Source organism: Notothenia rossii, assembly GCF_949606895.1.
Source record: "Notothenia rossii genome assembly, chromosome: 3".
NCBI lineage: Eukaryota > Metazoa > Chordata > Actinopteri > Perciformes > Nototheniidae > Notothenia > Notothenia rossii.
The window spans coordinates 92,919,618-92,938,754 of record NC_136901.1 but is presented as its reverse complement, the minus strand read 5'-3'; the positions used below and the strand labels follow the sequence as shown (position 1 = coordinate 92,938,754).

The 19,137-nt window shown below is 40.0% G+C and overlaps 1 protein-coding gene across 1 annotated transcript in view; it reads left to right on the top strand.

Moving 5' to 3' along the window:
- cplx2b (complexin 2b) overlaps positions 1-18,894 on the top strand; it is a 69,710-nt gene extending 50,816 nt beyond the window's left edge. Inside the window, exons 3-4 of the mRNA XM_079671060.1 lie at positions 14,435-14,610; positions 16,179-18,894. Coding sequence (XP_079527186.1) covers positions 14,435-14,610; positions 16,179-16,376 — 374 coding nt within the window. The 3' untranslated portion in view covers positions 16,377-18,894. The remainder of the gene's footprint in view (positions 1-14,434; positions 14,611-16,178) is intronic.
- Positions 18,895-19,137: the final 243 nt, after the last annotated feature.

The window sequence follows — 19,137 nt, the reverse complement described above, 5'->3', positions numbered from 1 at the left end:
GTGTGTCTCCGATGTGTCCCCAGTGTGTCTCCAGTGTGTCTCCGGTGTGTCCCCAGTGTGTCTCCGATGTGTCCCCGGTGTGTCTTCGGTGTGTCTTCGGTGTGTCCCCGGTGTGTCTTCGGTGTCCCCCCGGTGTGTCCCCAGTGTGTTTCCAGTGTCCCCCCGGTGTGTCCCCAGTGTGTCTTCAGTGTGTCCCCGGTGTGTCCCCAGTGTGTTTCCAGTGTCCCCCCGGTGTGTCCCCAGTGTGTCTCCAGTGTGTCTCCAGTGTGTCCCCGGTGTGTCCCCAGTGTGTCTCCGATGTGTCCCCGGAGTGTCTCCGATGTGTCCCCGGTGTTTCTCCGGTGTGTCCCCGATGTGTCCCCGGTGTGTCTTCGGTGTGTCCCCGGTGTGTCTTCGGTGTGTCCCCGGTGTGTCCCCGGTGTGTCTCCGATGTGTCTCCGATGTGTCCCCGGTGTGTCCCACGGCCCTATCAGAAACGTTGCTATCAGAAACAATGTGTGACGTGTTCGGGACGTAATATGGTCTTTGTTTACATTAGCAAGCATCGCTAACACTCAGAGCTAACCTGTACTGGAGAGAGGACATGTGTAAACAAGCAGGAAATAAAAAAAGGAACTCGCCTTGTGGTAAATCTGAAACCTATATGTCCGAAAATAGTATAATAGGAGATCTTTAATGTTTAGTAGCCTTCCTGCCAAACTTCTGATCGATGCTGCAGCTCTTTCCAGTCCAAGCACTCGTGTGACTTATGAGGGCGTGATCTAGGGACGGAGGTCATATATTATTTAAATGAGCTCCATTTTTCAAAGTCAATGGTCCGTGCTTCGTCTCTGACTTCCTGTCTTGTGTTCTCCGAACCATCCTGACTTCCTTCGTCATTCATCAGCACAAGTTTCCTCCCTTAAGTTAAACTTTCCTTTACAAGAACACCTTTTTTTGTGGAATTATAGATTATAAATATTCCTATAAACATCTACAAAGAAGAGCAGACACATTGAACAACTATTCCCAATAGCTATTTGGTAACTTGAGTGTAAAGCAAGCTGATTTGTTGACTCATACCAGGATAAATCAGCAGGGTTTTTTAAATGTAACTTATGGAAAGTTCTCGTTAGTCTGGGAAAAGAAGGTCAAAACAGTTCGGATGTCATTCATAACAAGAAAACTAAATTAATGTGACCTTTTATGATCCACCTGCTAATGTTGACACTACCATCTTAACATGGAGACTGTTCTGGAAGTCTTTCTGGCTGCAAATGTCACTGCGGCATAATTTAATGAATTTGATGAATCCTTTTCTGTCACATTAGCTCTCGAGATTCCCTCCGCCCAAAAATGACATCAAGCAAAACAAAGAAAGTTGCAAATTCCATTTAGTTTCTTAATTACAATTTAGAGGTTCACATAACTTTATTTATTTCTATTTTATGCTATTTAATGCTTGTCATCTTGTCCTTACTCAGGGTTCACTAACAATCGTTTTCTCTGGAGCTTTTATTTATAACACAAAGCCTTTCCGAGCAAATAGAAAATGAAAGGAAGAACTTTGAATCCTTGATTTTTGCTTATTAGTTTTTTTTTTACACTTTCTATTTTTAACTAAAGAGGACCTATCCTGCTCATGTTCATATCAGTAAATGAGAAACTCGCTCTAGTGCAAACACAGATTTTAGCCTTTGCACACCATTTACATACATGCACTAAAACCTATATATAAACTACAGGAAAGGGAAAACCTTTACAAATAATAATAGGGCCTCTTTAAAGCCTCTGAACCATGGGTGTAGAATAAGAACTGGATACAGCGTGGGAGGCGGGGCTCGTTCATTCCTATGAGAGCTGCTCATTGGCGCATGAAGACAAAATGGCCCAACTTTTGAGAGAGCGAAACGTCACGAAAGTATTCATATAATCCGTTCTTATTGTGCATCCATGGGTAAAGGTAAAACTCATGTAGTACTGAACACGTAACATGAACGTGCCGGGCGGCGCGGTCCCGTGGGTTAGATGCACGTTCATAATGCCGAGGGAAATAACTCTCAGAATAACGTTATTAGCACATTTTACAACTTGAGGACTGAATGTTTTTAATAAGGGCTACACAAACGTTCATACTGGGTAGTTTCAAAAAATTATCCAACGATTTACAGACGTCCCTTTCCCCATGTTAGTAAATGGGAAAAGTCTGTCCGGGCCCAGCGACTGACACGGAAGTGTAGTACCGCCGTTTGGCCACAACGAATATTTTCCTCAGAGTCCGGCGCACTTCCTGGGGCCTTGCTCTGAACACACCTTCCATCCATTTTCAAATCTATCTATTTCGTTGTGCTTACTTTACAGAATAGTTTATATTTGCCAATGGAAGAAAGTAAGACAATATTTTGAATAAACCAACCTCTAATAGATGAATGTTATTAAATAATCACTTTAAGAGTCTTTGAGCATTAGGAAAGCACTATAAACATCACATGTATTATTATTATTAATATAGATTAGGTACATTTTATTTATTTTTTTGAAAGTTCAACACAGTTTCTGTTTTTGCTTCTAAATCTAGTTTGAGTCAGATTTCTCCATTGGGCGCTAACCATCATGCCACTGATGGATCTCTAAATGTGGATCCTTTGTGTGTGAATCCCCCTGTGGCATAAAGACATGACCCATGGAGAGAGTGAGTGAAGTAATGAGCGTCTGAATGCACAATAAGAGGATCGGGCCGTTGGAGCACTTGCCCTGAATTGCCCACTTTTGTCCGCGGTGTAAATCTGTGAGCTGGCCTCTAATGGACTGAGGGGGAGGAGGAGGAGGTGATGAAGGGTGAGGAATAGGAAGCAAAGGAGAGAAAAGAGGAAGGATACACAAGTCTTAACTGCAGGGATGTTAACGTGATGGCTGTGTGGTGACAGAGGTTGTTAGAAAACTCTCCCTGGTCTCCGGCTTGAGCTTGAATCTCAGGATCCATGTATCTGTGATCCTCTCCAGAATGGAAGTAGTCATCACATACAGAGCTTCAACTAGTTCCTGAACAGTGTCCTTCACATGCTGATATCCAAGAGAGGGAGTTCCACAGTCCCAAGATGGAGGAATAGAAAGCAGTATTCAATGTTTACTTCAGATTAGCTCCACGTCAGAAATGATCATGCTTGTCATATGTCTCTCTCCATAGAGGCTGAATCATCATGTTAATCACATAGCTATCATATGCCTCAAACAGTCCTGATGCTCTTCTAGGTAATCACACATCCTGTCATGTTCACAGCTACAGTTGATACCTTTGTTAGCATGTTACTCTCATGTTGGAAGAGGACATTCAGGATTTTCCTAACAGAGTCCAACACTAGAAAGGATTTAAATTTGAAAGGAACACAAATATAGATATAAACCAGTATATCATTGTTTAATTAATCGCTTAATCTATCGGAAAATTGCATTGTTGATTTTATTTTACACCCAGATCAAAATGACCTTCCCTAAAGCCACTTAATAAGTCAAATAGTTACAGTACATCTGAATAAAACCTCATCATCGGTAAAGCAAAAGCAAAGTAAACCAGATGCAACAGATTCAATATCCTTCCTTCAGGGACCCACTGAAGAACCAAGGACATTTTAGAAGCTGAACTTTGATTATATCAAGAAACTATACAACCAACCCAAATACAAATATAAAGCAAGTGTCTGAGTCTAGAGGAGTCTTGAAATATCATTTTAACATTGAAAAGGAATACAGAAGGTTAGAGGAAAGGAGTGTTAAAGGACACAAGTGAAGGAAGGATGATTGGACATGTGAGGGGTGAAGACAAAACGCTCTCTAGAGAGAGGAGTGATAATTACTTTCCTTTTCATTTGCTATCTTCAGCTTTTTCTCCTCAGGTTGATGTTTTTCTCTTTCTGTGGTTCATTTGTTCTGGTTTTAATTCAGCAGAATCTTTATGTTCATCAAACAGTGTGTGTGAGCTTAACTGTGTGTTCAAACTAAAACGGAGCATTTTCTGTCAGCTCAGATTGTATTTCTGCCTTGTTAAACTCTAGTATGTGCTCATGTGCTTCAGTGTTGGTGTAGGCATGCTTATCTTGACCAAGGCCTTGTCACACCGAGAGGTCCATACCATTGTTTCCATTTTGATTTCATCTTGTAAAGTAGCTCTGCATTGACGACTTAAGTTTTCTCCAACTGACTCTTTATTAAGTGTATAGTCAGTGTACTCTCCTTTGAATCCAGACAAGAGACGACCTTTTTTCATCAGACCAAGCTTGTTTAGTGTAGACGTCCGTCCATTGTCCAACCTATTCGTTTGGTTCAAACTAAAACTGAACATGTGGATCAAACGGTGGATCTACTGTATTTTTTCCATTTTTAGTATAAAAGGGTCCTTAAGATCTGAACTGGCAGACCACACATCGATCTTTCTTTTGCTGACAGTGCACCTCTAGAATAGTCCTAAAATTCTGTACCAATATTCCTGGTGCCCTGGGCCCAGGAGCTCAAAACTTTTAATCCCTATCTGATCAAATCAGATTTGGATTTTGGGGAGTTCAAAACCAAAAAACAGGATTAGGATCACTTTGATATCCGATCAGATCAGGAAATCCAATCCAAGCTTTAATCTGGATCAAATCTTTAAAATGGGTAGTTCAAACCGACAACACAGGATTGGGATCAGTTTGATCCCAAAAAACTGGATTATCCTGATCCCACCAGAGGGGTGGATTTCCAGTGGATTACCAGAGCAAAATGAACTGTACAATTTATTTTAAAATAGGTTTCAATTTAAATAAGATGGCAAAATGTGTTAACTGAAATAATACACAATTTTTAGCCTTCATGGGAAATACATTTTATTTTTCATTTTTTGGTCACGTTTGTGGTGGCCTATTTTGTTTTTAACCAAATGTTGATGACATAAATGTTTATGCTCATAAAAGTATCACAGCAAAGATTGTCAATCACAAATGTAATTTAGATTAAAGTAAAAATATCTTCAACAAAAAAAAAGTCCATCATCTGTCATCACCTTTCAAATACAAATATATAATTAGACATTATAGATGTCTCTGCAATGTGGTCTCTTGTCTTGTATTATTTTTCACGTCCGCTAGATGGCGATCGGTAGGATTAAAGCACTGATATTCAGGATCTATTCATCTTGAAAAATCGTAATCTGGATCAGGCTGATCCTATCCTGCATTGTTTAAGTTTAGTTTGTAATTGAATTCTTGCAAGAGGAATGAAAGCTTCAACATATGACTAAATCCTAACATCTTATTAACCTTAACTACGATGATGAACACACACGATGGATTCCCCAACACAAAAAACTGACTGAATATATTGACAATCTAGGTACACGTGTCATTCACTTAAATTACCTTTGGGTCACGTTAGTAATTCTATTGTTTCTTCTCTATCTTGTGTTTGTACATCAATTGTGCATCCATAGGCGCTTTCACACCCCAGTACTTTTCCCAGAAAGGTTCATGAGAACTTAGTTCATGAGAACTCTTTAGTTCTGATGAACTAAGTACAGATCGCGTTCACACCGGAATAAGTCCCTGACTGTGGATTAGGCAAATGAAGCCGCTGACGTCACTTCTTCTTCTTCTGCTTTGGGTTTACTGGCAGGCCGCAAAAAACTTCACGGCGTATACTGCCACCCGGAGTCCCCGGCCGGAAGTCCCCGGAGTTGGGGACTGGCTTCAGTAGAAGCTGATGGGACTCCCAGCAGCTCCTACTGAAGCCTTCAGAGTAAATCGCCAGAACGCCGACACCTCCTCATCTCCACCGCTCCCATGTTTTATTTTGTGTTGCCATAAGTTAGTCTCTCTGCGTTTCTGCGCTGGGCTAATGCTAATGCTAATAATGCTAATGTGAGGATAATAAAATGGCGGCTTCACAAAACCTTTTGGGAGTTTTACGGAGCGTGGTTTGCAATCCGCCCAGCCAATCAGACACAGGAACCTTTTTCTCCCACGAAAGTACCTGCTCTCTGGCAGGGACGGAAAAGGGGTGAAAAGGTTCTCATGAACAAATTTTTTTCCTGGATATTTTTGGTGTGAACGCGACATTTCGGAACTATATCGGAACTAAAGTGGGAAAAGTACTGCGGTGTGAACGCACCTCATGAGATTCAAAGCTTTTCAAGACTGATTCAAGATTCTAGGCTTTTATTGTCATGTGTTCAGAGTGTAGATATATCAATGAAAATCTGAGGTCACAGGCTTCTCCAACAGAGCAACACAATAAAACAGTTAAAATAGTGCAAGGAGAGTCGAGATACAGGTAATTGGAATAGGATTTATCAGAGAGCATAACAGCTGTGTTAATCCGTTGTTTGCATGAGCAACAAAGCACCTTTAACAAACTAACTATGCTCATAAATATTGCTCTTCAGAAGTTTACACACACACACCCACCCCCCCCCACCCCCCCCCCCACACACACACACACACACACACACACACACACACACACACACACACACACACACACACACACACACACACACACACACACACACACACACACACACACACACACACACACACACACACACACACACACACACACACACACACACACACACACACACACACACACACACACACACACACACAAATATTCCCAGTACATATGTTGTGCGTTTGTAATGAATCGCACGCAGCTGACGGCCTGACCTTAACAGGGAGCGCTTCTTCCCCCCCGCTGAGTACTAATTTGTCATCTTCAGGTTTGCTGCCACCACACAGCGCTGTAGGGCAATTAGGAACTCAGTTTGAGTCTCTCACCCCCAACACCTCCACTGTCGCTTCACAAATCCGAGAGGGAGCAACGCAGTCCTTAAAAATACATTCCTTCTGAGTAAATTACTCCTTCAGAAATGTTCTTTTGGCTCCAATGGGCTTAAAGAGGCGGGACTTCAGTGTTTTATATTGCAAAATAACGTTAAATGACCAAAATATATGTGTGGGGGTTCATAGGGTTGATATTCAATGGCGATGACTGGACTATACATGTCTTTAAAAAGTACATTTGAGTCATGTTCTCAAACCAGAACTAACTGTAACCCTAGCCCTATAGCATACAATTGCAAATGAACAACTTTGATATTATAAGATCTTTACAATCGTTACAAGTCAGTAAATCAAACAATAGTAGGTTAAGTTTTCTTTTCAAAAATTCCATATAATATTTGGGATAAGACCATGATCTTGTTAAGGATTGCATCCTGATTGAAATATAGAAAATTACCTTTGGCACCTGAGAAAAAGCAATTTTGTAGTTTTTATTTTAAGATTTGATCCAGATAACAAGGCTTCAGTTATATGTTTTATTGCAAATTGACATTAAATGACCAAAACATATACAGGACTGTCTCAGAAAATTTGAATATTGTGATAAAGTTCTTTATTTTCTGTAATGCAATTAAAAAAACAAAAATGTCATACATTCTGGATTCATTACAAATCAACTGAAATATTGCAAGCCTTTTATTATTTTAATATTGCTGATTATGGCATACAGCTTAAGAAAACTCAAATATCCTATCTCTAAATATTAGAATATCATGAAAAAGTATACTAGTAGGGTGTTCAACGAATCACTTGAATCGTCTAATTAACTCGAAACACCTGCAAGGGTTTCCTGAGCCTTGAAAAACACTCAGCTTGGTTCAGTAAACTAAATCACAAGTATGGGGAAGACTGCTGATCTGACTGCTGTCCAGAGGACCGTCATTGACACCCTCCATCAGGAGGGTAAGACACAAAAAGAAATGTGTCAAAGAGCAAGCTGTTCACAGAGTGCAGTTTCAAAGCACATCCACAAAAAGTCTGTTGGAAGGGGGAAATGTGGCAGGAAACGCTGCACAACCAAGAGAGATGACCGCAGCCTTAACAGCATTGTGAAGAAGAGTCGCTTCCAGAATTTGGGGGAGCTTCAAAGACAGTGGACTGAAGCTGGAGTCCAGGTATCAAAAGTCACTGTTCACAGACGTGTCCGGGAAATGGGCTACAATAGCCGTATTCCCATGGTCAAGCCACTTCTGAACTCAAGACAACGGAAGAGGCGTCTGACTTGGGCTAAGGAAAAGAAGCACTGGACAGTTGCACAGTGGTCCAAAGTCCTCTTTTCAGACAAAAGCAAGTTTTGTATTTCATTTGGAAGTCAAGGCGCCAGAGTCTGGAGAAAGGCTGGAGAGGAGCAAAATCCAAGTTGCTTGAAATCCAGTGTGAAGTTCCCACAGTCAGCGATGGTTTGGGGAGCCATGTCAGCTGCTGGTGTTGGTCCACTGTGTTTCATCAAGCCCAGAGTAAATGCAGCTGTGTACCAAGAGATTTTAGAGCACTACATGCTTCCGTCTGCTGAAAAGCTCTATGGAGATGAGGAATTCATTTTCCAGCATGATCTGGCACCTGCCCACAGTGCCAAAACCACCAGTAACTGGTGTACTGACCATGGCATTACTGTCCTCGATTGGCCTGCAAATTCCCCTGACCTGAACCCCATAGAGAATATGTGGGGTATTGTGAAGAAGAAGCTGAAAGACACCAGACCCAACAATGCTAATGAGCTAAAGGCCGCTATTGAAGCATCCTGGGCATCCATAACACCTCAGCAATGCCACAGGCTGATTGCCTCCATGCCACGCCGCATTGATGCAGTAATCCGTGCAAAAGGATTCCCAACCAAGTACTGAGTGCATTAATGGACATTTTCAAATGTTTGATTGTGTTTTGCTGTTATAAATCTTTTTTTTTTACTTGGTCTGAGGAACTATTCTAATTTTTTGAGATAGGATTTTTGAGTTTTCTTAAGCTGTATGCCATAATCAGCAATATTAAAATAATAAAAGGCTTGCAATATTTCAGTTGATTTGTAATGAATCCAGAATGTATGACATTTTTGTTTTTTTAATTGCATTACAGAAAATAAAGAACTTTATCACAATATTCTAATTTTCTGAGACAGTCCTGTATGTGTGGGGGTTGAAAGGGTCGGTAATCAATAGCAATGACTTGACCATACATTTTTATTGGACTTTAAAAAGTACATTTTAGTCCCTAACCCTAACCCTGTGATTTCTAACCAGAACCACCAAACCGCAGTTAATGTAGATAATGGACTAAACCGATCTAAACCTAACCTAACCCTAAACCTAACCCTGAACCTAACCCTAAACCTAACCCTAAACCTAACCCTAAACCTAAGCCTAGTTTACAATTTTAAATGAACAACTTTGATATTATAAGATCTAGCATTAAATGATCAAAATATACAGTATGTGTGGGGGTTGATAGGGTCGGTAATCAATAGCGATGACTGGACCATAAATGTTTATTGGACTTTAAAAAGTATATTTGAGTCATCATTTATAACCAGAACATCCAAACTGCAGTCAGTGTTGATACTGATCTGTTTCAACAGTTACTTTATCACCTTCTTTTTTTATTATTATTTTGATTTGTATTGTATTTTATCTTATCTCTAGTGTCAATCCTGGTTTAATATCTTACCTTATATATATCCTTATCTTTAGGTTACACTGCAGAAAAGCACACAGCCCTCCATTGTTCTGGTTGTTCCACTCCCTAAATAATCTCCTCAGTGTGGACAGATATTTTAGTAAATAACCCAATTTGTGTTCTCTGAACCTGAAAAGGAGATGGCATTGTTTTTGTTACTTTCATTGCAATTGTATACATGTCTTAAGCGTAATTTAGCTTAAAGGTGGGGTAGGTAATTTTGGAGAAACCAACTTGAGTGCGCTAGAATAGAGTGGGGAAGTAACGCCCATCTACTTAAAATAATGTATTGAAGTCAAAGGAGAGAGAAGACTTATCTTTCGATTCCCATTTGAAAACGTTTCTTTCGATCCCGTTTGAAAAAATATCTTTCGATCCCGTTTGAATTGTGCCATGAATTACACATATGATGTTTGTCAATCTTAAAAAATAATTTCCATGTCAAAAAGTCACAGTTTGTCGTAAAACTGTTGAAATATAAGACTATGAAAAATACGCAACTAGAAAGACTACAAATCCCAGAGTCGCGCAAGTGATGTCATAACTGTTTTCCTCCACTAAGAGATAGCTAAGATCAGATAAGATAACTTTAACAAGATGCCTGTGTGCTTAGTACCAGGTTGCTATCATACCAGCAATGGGTCTTGCTCGTTATTTCGCTTCCCGTCTGATGAATGGACCAGGAGCGGCTGGATCAAGTTAGCTACCTAGATAGTAGCGAGCACGTTAGTTAGCATTACAGCCTTGTCATTTTTATTAGCCTTAACATGAAGTAACATTAAGTAACCCAAAATGTTAAACAGTAAGAGTAGTAGTCATATTTTGTGAACCCTTTGAAGAGTACTGTCACCGGTGTGATCATTCTATAATACACCATTTAAGAGGGAGACATGCTAACGCTAACGCTAGCTACATTAGCATCCGCAATCTTTTCTACTTCATGCTATCTGCACAAATGGTTGGCATTAAAAAGGCCAGGCAGTTCAGAGAGAATCGAAGGCAGGCAGGCAGGCAGCTTTGCATGACATTCTTCAGGACGTGTTTCAAGGTGGTGATAGTGAGGGTAGTCAATCCTTTTGTTGACAAGACAGTAGTGACGGCCATCTTGGTGATGCGTGTTGTTCTGCGAGACCGGAGATGTAGCTCATTCAGTGTTTCGCACAAAAAAATGTGTTACTTCACAGTTTTAAGACACTTTTTTTTTTTTGACTTGCAAAATTATCTTTTAAATTGAAAAACATCATATGTGTAATTCGTGGCACAATTCAAACGGGATTGAAAGATAATCTTTCTCTCTCCATTGACGTCAATACATAATTTTTTCGAAATAAGGTCCCATGGTGGTCCACCGGAAGGGGAGGGACTTTGCCTCTCTATATGAAAATACACAGCCGGAAGAAACCTGCCACTTCCTCACAGAGCCCCTCCTCCAACACACACGAACGCACACATGACCAATGAGGGCACGAGATCAGTTTGTGCACAGATGGAAGGCTGACAGGCAGGTAGGCCATCAAGTTATTTTAGCCGGGCCGGCTCAGATGATTGGTCGTGCTTTTTACAGTACCACGGCTTCCACAGATTATATTCTTTTATGGATTTGTTGTCAAAGCACTTCAGATATTCATTGCTATCGGGATGTTAAGAGCATTCCATGGAATATAACAGAAAGTGTATCTCGAGCCGGTTTCTCAAACTTACCTACCCCACCTTTAACTTCCTGTTTTATTTAGACATGCTGGAGGCGACTTTGCGCTATTAACAGGAAGATACTGTTCCCAAAGAAAAAAAACTTGAGGAAAAAAAAAGAACGGAGATAAAGTAAAGATATTAACGGAGATATCAACATTTAAATACGGCGATATCAAAACATAAAGTTTACATTTAAGTATTAGCAAGAGGCACAAGGTTAGTGTTAACTAATATAAGCATGTGGGTTGTGTCATAATTAATTTATATACTGTTTTATAACTTTGCTAACTATTTGAACTTCACTTGTTTATTGGTTTGCTAAGGTGATGCTAATATGGACGTAGCTTAGATGTATTTGTAGTTTTGTGTCTTTGTGTAGCTCTTACGTTGCTTTTTGGAGTTTTCAATAAACTCAAAGTGTACGACCGTCTTTCGGAGGGATCTGCTACACATTTGGTCTTTATTCTGGCTAAAGAAAGACGCCAGATGGTTTCAGAAAGCAGTGTGACAGCCTTGCCTTCCCCATCAGCGCCTGAGAGCAGGATCAATATCCAGATGAAGCTTTCTCTCTGCTGGAGGATCCATAATTCATACTCGCTCAGGTGGTCCTGTATTTACTATCGATCAGACGGAGGTAACCGCAGAAATATCGATAAGCCTGAGGGAGTCGCTTTCACGTCTAAAAGCTGCTTCTGTCACTGATAGAGAGGTGAGGCGGGGAGAGTGCAGGTAACACTGAGGAGCCTTTGAGCAAGGCATTAAACCAAACATCTAGTCAAACATCTCTACGGATTGTTTCAGTTCTTTATCTGTGCACATGGTAATATGTTATATATTTTTAGACAAAGGTAACAACAGATAATTTTAACTGGTGTAAAAGAAAGAAAAGTCAAAGAAAAAAGTTATTGAAGTTTCTAAAGAAGCATTTTAACTTTTTCCAAATGTTCCTTTTTTTCAACACGGAAATGGACCGAGAGGTCAATGGCAACTTGATTTTTTTTTATCATCAATTCACCTTTCATTTTTTCTTTTGGGTTAGCCAACTTATAAAAAATATGCCAAAAAATAGTGTTTTTTTCCCCCAGACTCCAAGGCAACATTTTTTTATTTGACGTATCTGACTTTAATCGAATAAGTAAAAAGCAAAATCATTTTTGGTCAGATCTAAAAAGAAAACGTCATATGACAAAATGGTCCTTATCCTCTTCCATAGAGTTTCAATTTACAGTTTAGGAAAAGGTTTTTAAAAATAGCCTTCAGAAATTGTTTGGCTTTGGATCTTGGTCAATGAATTTACTTACTATTTCAACACTTGTCCAAGAAAACATCTCGTCTACGTGTAGAAAATAGCATTTCATCTAACAAGACTACTTCCTGTTAAATGACATACAACAATTCAGATTTATCTCCAAATCCAAATTGCCGTCACACGACACGATACCACGTATGTTAATCTTTGAATAATACTTCAGGTATCTGTGACAGATGGCCGACACCAGATGGAAGAACGTCTCTTCCTCTGTCTCAGTGGGTCTTTGAAGTTTTACCAGCTGGCTCTTCTTCTCTTTCCGTTTTGATTTCCAAGACGCCTCGAGAATCTTTAGAAAACCCGTCTCCACATAATCCTCAGAACTGCTTACACACACGCTTTTCATTGTTGACTGGGATAGACGTGGGTGTTTGTGTACATGTGGTGTATTGTTCAGTGTTTCTATACATAAAACCATATGAAGTAGGTTTCTTATGTCTTTCTTAATCCAAAGTAAGAAAAGAATCAATGCACTTTGTCAAAACATCTTTTCTTTTGTGCCTGTAGCCATCATTCTACATAAAATATACACCGTTTTCACAATAACTTTTAACCGGCACACATACATGTAAACATATTTATTACATGGCTTAGTTGAATACTCAATTCTGATTGGTCAATTCAGAACACGTGACACGTTGTTAATACCGAACAGACAGACCGCTGTCAAGGACTTATTGACCGTTGTTAAGGACGCTCACATCTGCAGAAAGAAGTTCGTTCGATTTAACTTAATACAGTTTGGCCGAAAAGCAAAGTGCATACAGTTTGCTTTTCTAACTGACAAGACAAGAGCGACAAGAAAACAGCGGAGAAGTAACGGGCAGAAATCCTCCTTTTTACCCAGCGGTCCAGACATAGACATCAAACGGCGACACATATTCAGTTGCCGGTTACTTTGGCATTAGGGCAGGGATATCTAGATACTCTCCAAGGTTTGACATAATGAATTGTGCTACTTTTAAAGCAAGCAGTTTTTAAATCTGTAATCAAAATGCTCCTCAAAAACGCTATCGAAGCAGTTCCTGCCGTTGCTACGTTAGTTCAAACAGTAACAACGGACTATTTTTCCTAGCGGATGCATGAAAATTTAAATCATACAACTATTTTTTAAATCAATAAAATCATTTTCTAAATCCATAAAAGCATTTCCATTCATATTGGGAGTCATATCGTTACTTTGTTGAGAATGTGGCCATGTAATAAGCTGGATAATGTGCAGCGCGTCTGCTCCTGATCGGCCTGTCGGTGTTCTTTTCCCCATAATGACCGCGTCGCAGCACATTATCCCTTACTTAATAAGTATATATGACTTAAATATATAAAAGTAACTTAACTGATATCATTTTAATTGTATCTTCAATTATATTAATCTTGTGTGAATCTGTGCTTTCCTGTTTTTCATTCTTACCCTGTTGCTGTTTAAGCTACGAACTAAAAGTTATTTCTTTTTGGTTGTTTTGTACAAAAAATAATTATTTGTTTACAACATGACGCTGATGACGATGACCTAATCTTTTATTTTCAAGAAGAATGTACGCTAGAGGACCAGAAAAGTTTTTTAAGCTTCTTCTTGCCCCTTTTGAACATGACAGAGACGATTTGAGAATTTATTTTCTGTACCTTGAACGTTTCTTTTGTTTTTTTGCATCTCTTTGTTATAATTATTATTATGAATTTTTTATTATAATTATTGTTGTATGTTTTGTTTCTGACATGTTCAATAAATTGAAAACATGTTACCAATAAACGACCCACGGGATTAATAAAGGTCTATCTAATCTTATCTTTTCCTTCGGGGGTCAGAATCTGGTCGGCAGGTGTTCCTCGTCTAAGAGCAGCATCAAAAGTTTGAAAACTCAGTAATGAAACACGTGTTTACCTCCAACATCTGCATCTGTTTTGTGTTCAGGGGCCACCAAAGATATGGGTAAGATGCTGGGCGGGGAGGAGGAGAAAGATCCGGATGCATCGAAGAAGGAGGAGGAGCGCCAGGAGGCTCTGAGGCAGCAGGAGGACGAGAGGAAGGCCAAGCACAGCCGCATGGAGGCGGAGAGGGAGAAAGTACGGCAGACCATCAGGGACAAGGTAAGACACACTCCTCTGGTCCAGCTAATGCTTCACCTTTATGGGACTGGGACCTATGATGCAGAGGGAATGGGAAGTCTTTTTAATAGTCCTTGAAATGACTTATTAGACCCTCCAGAAAAACGCGGGCTAAAATCCTTGATTATGCGATTAAACATGCGGGGATTTTATGTGATTTTATGCGGTGAAATGTCGAAATATGCGGAAAAGTTGCGAAATATGCGGGGAAAAAGAATAACAATTTTTCTAAATATTGAGCTGTCTTATTTATTCTCTCTCACAACCTGCCACTAACGTTAAACCCCTTTACTATTCAATTACACACATTCAATGTTTATTTACTGTAAAAGCAATTGGGCTATTTTAATCACACACACACACACACACACACACACACACACACACACACACACACACACACACACACACACACACACACACACACACACACACACACACACACACACACACACACACACACACACACACACACACACACACACACACACACACACACACACACACACACACACACACACACACACACACACTTCTCCGCCTCATTCTGTTTTCATTTGCTCGTTCGTTATCTGACCAGCTTCAATCTTGTAGGCTACTCACTTCGTTTCTTGTAGCCCTCGAAAGGGTTTTGGAGGTTGGTGCCTCGTGAACGTGAGTTGTTTGGCTTTCTTGTCCGCAGCAGCAGAAAGCATTTTCGGATGTTTGAATGAATCAAAGTGGGTCGTCACCGTCGATGTTCTCTTATGCTCCAACACACAGTTGCACGGGGTGCAGAATAGTTTCCCCCCACTTTTTGCCCGGTCTTTAGTAGAAATGTTCGTCGGTAAATGAGATGGATTAGATATTTTCATCTTGGTGTTTTCTCTATCGTGTGAGCTCCACACGTTCACTCTATACAGTGTTGTTTACATTCTGTGATGCGCGAGCTGATGAAGTCACGTCAAGACGAGTTCACTTTTTTTTCCCTCAACTTTGTGGAAAAATGCGGGGATTATGCGGCCTTTTGATAAATATGCGGCCTTTTAAAAATCTGCGTCATTTTGCTGATTATGCGGTAAATTCTGCGATCGCAGAATCGCGTTTTTCTGGAGGGTCTATACAGTACAGTCTAACTTATGCCAAAATATGCTTCAAGCCTTTAGTGTACACCGAGTACCGACAAAGTGTCTTCGAGCACCTGAAAAAGTGCTTAGAAATCAAAAATGATATTATTATTAAAGTCCGGGACCTTTTTCCTTTTTCCTTCTTAATTGTGTCCTTGTTATACATCATATAACAATCTTTGGAAGTAAAATGAGTTCCTGAACAACAGTTTTTACATAACTTTGCACAAGCTGTATGTTCTCTGAGCACAACTACTTTTTATTGCAACAACATTCAGTTATGAAACAGTATTCAGGTTGTTTATGGCACTGCAACTTGAAAGAACTCTTGATAGCAAATTCATTAGAACGGCGGCTAAGCTAACTGCTATGCTATCTCTTTACACATGTCTTCCTCTCATTCACCTTGCTATTCTTTCCCTGCGTGTCACCCTCTCTCTTCAGTACGGGCTGAAGAAGAAGGAGGAGAAGGAGGCAGAGGAGAAGGCGGCCATGGAGCAGGCCTGCGAGGGATCGCTCACTCGCCCCAAAAAGGCGATCCCTCGAGGCTGCGGAGACGACGACGAAGAGGACGAGGAGAGCATCCTCGACACCGTCCTCAAGTTTCTGCCCGGACCTCTCCAGGACATGTTCAAGAAGTAAAAAACATCAACAACAACAAATGAAACGAACCCTACATTCAGGGTGCGGTCTGGCCTGGGGAGGTGGGGATCTTTCTGTGGCTGAACTGAAGTGTTTCGGGTGTTCAGGCAGGGTTTCAGGGTAGATGTGGGGACATGTAGAAAGTTGAAAGTGGATTATGGGGTGGGTGTTTCTTGCCAAACTGTTAGAGGCTACACACTGCCTTTCTAGAAATCGTTTATTCTTTTCTACTCCTCGACGATTGCGTTATTCTTCCCTCTTTTATTTGCCAAATTGCCGTACAAACTTTCAACTTAGCACATTTCTTACGACTTAGTACGTCTTTTGTCCTTTTCTTGTCGCTATTTTTACACCTGTTGAGATCAGACATTTTTGATTGGTTGGCCGTGATCTGTTGACAGGCGATGGGGACCCATGGAGAACAGTATTCCCTTTTAAAGAAGGAACGGCGGACACTTCTGTCCTCATGCTTCTGTGCTCTTTCACACGGCACTGCCACCATGTTTTCCAGTAGATGGAGCATGTTGTGTTTATTTCAGTGAGTGTTTTCTACTTTTATGAACCTTGTGATGGTCTTTATATTGAAAAAGAAATCAGCATTTGAGTTTTTAGGACATGTGCCTTCATACCATCTCCTCTAGCAGAGGAATTGTAAATGAGGGTTTCATTTTGCGTCAAACAGGTTGTTGGTAGCATCTAGGCATCGGATTCTTTTTTGGAAAATGAAATTAATTGAAGTTGGCTGGTTGGTGTGTTTTGGTGTTTCCAGAAGATATTGTTCAAACTACTTCTGGAAACCCCAGACCAGGTTATTAATGCCTTACAACCCACAAAGAGATTTAAAAACATCATTCACTGTTACCAATGGCTTTCCGAAGAACTGTTTGCTGAAGAATAGTCCTTCTTAACCACTAGATTTACAAAAGTCAGCTATTAGACTGCCAACATGCTAGAAAAGCAACATTTAAGATCTCCAACGTGTCACAAACTCATGTCAATATGTGGATTTTCAATCACAAGTATTTTGAAATACATTTCGTTAGCTCGAGGTATCGTCCATTCACACAAACAAGAGTCTTTGTACCTTGTTTGAATCCCATATTTTTAAGTCAATGCTGTTTTTTTTCAACAATGACATACAGTCATGATCATTTTAGGTGGAGCGTTCCCATAGACAATCAAAGCATTGACCACTGCAGTCACTTCCTGTCATCCCATCTATGATTGGTTACAAGTGGGTTCTTCATTAAGCACTGGAGTGTCTCTTCATGTAAACTATTTTATTTATTGTTTTTCTTCTTCACACATGAATGCAAATGCCAGGGAATGTTTGTTTTTATTTACTTTACTTTGAATGTGCTGCCAATGTATTTCAATGCAACCACGCTTATGATTTACTTCACTTTCTTGATGAGCTCACCTTTCCCCACATCCTTCCTTTGATTGAAGTTCATCAACATCGAGACCAAAGACATTTTGGTGAGATCATACTATTTATTTTTGCCAAATAAAAAGACCTGCATGCCGATTGGTTTTTATTGTTCGTGCAAAACCTGCAGGAGCATCCCAAAGACCAACATTAAACTAAAAAGGGTTTCATGGCTAAAAAAAAGAAGATCATTTCACTGAAGCGTGGAAAAACTGGTAGAGTTTGAAGTAGACGTGCTGTAAATGAAATCAATCTCTATTTAGTGAAACCACCTAAATATGTATTGATAAGCATGTGGGTTATTCCTAATTGGCCAGGTGGTTTTCCAGTGGGTAGTTATGCGACAATTTACAATTAAATGCACCTTTCCATGAGTTTAAATAACTAATGAAGTTGTCATAAACTCTATAAAAACAATTTCCTTTTATTTTTCATTTTCTAGCTCAGATAGGACTTTTCACTAGACAAAGCCATATTATTTAGATCGCAATAATGACTTAAAATGCTTAGAAAAAGAGAATATTTCCACAGTCTCGTTTGTTTTCTGTCAAAAGATTGAAAAAAAACCTCATTGCATATCTGTTTGTAAAATCCTCACCATTCTTGTACCTTTAAATATGTATACTAATGTGTACGCAAAGAAAGTGTATGTAAAAAAAGAAGCCTTTGTTATAACTGTCTCAGTGTAGGACTACTACATGTGTACGGTAAGTGTGTGCGTGTGCGTGTGTGTGTGTGTGTGTGTGTGTGTGTGTGTGTGTGTGTGTGTGTGTGTGTGTGTGTGTGTGTGTGTGTGTGTGTGTGTGTGTGTGTGTGTGTGTGTTTATATCTGTGTGTCTTTCTACGTGTCTGTGATGTGCGACCATGTTGTTAATTCATATAGTCCTGGTTTACGTAAATGTGTCTTTGAACTATTTTGTGCACAGGCAGAAGCTATGGGTGCCTCCCTGATCGTGCCACGTCTTAAAAGAGTTATACTTAACACATTCCTTTCAAATGTTGAGCATGCAAAATGTTAGTAGAGAAGAGAATAAACCAAAAATCTAAAGGTTAGAAAAAAAACAACACAATTTCCTGTTTCTGTTCGAGTCTCCAGGCAACAGAATCCGTGCATTGGATCCAGAACGATTGGCGGTCGATGGGGTTGTTTAGTGTTCGATGTTCTTTGTTGTCTGAGGTTAGCTTAACGCCGTTATCGCACAGGAGCTTTGTGAATCAGCTAAAATACAAAAAGAAACATCTGGAGAGTCGCCTGCAAAAGCTCTAGATCTATTCTATACATCTAGCTTATTGTAGCTAGCATTGGGACGAGGTAATCAAAGATGTCAGTTT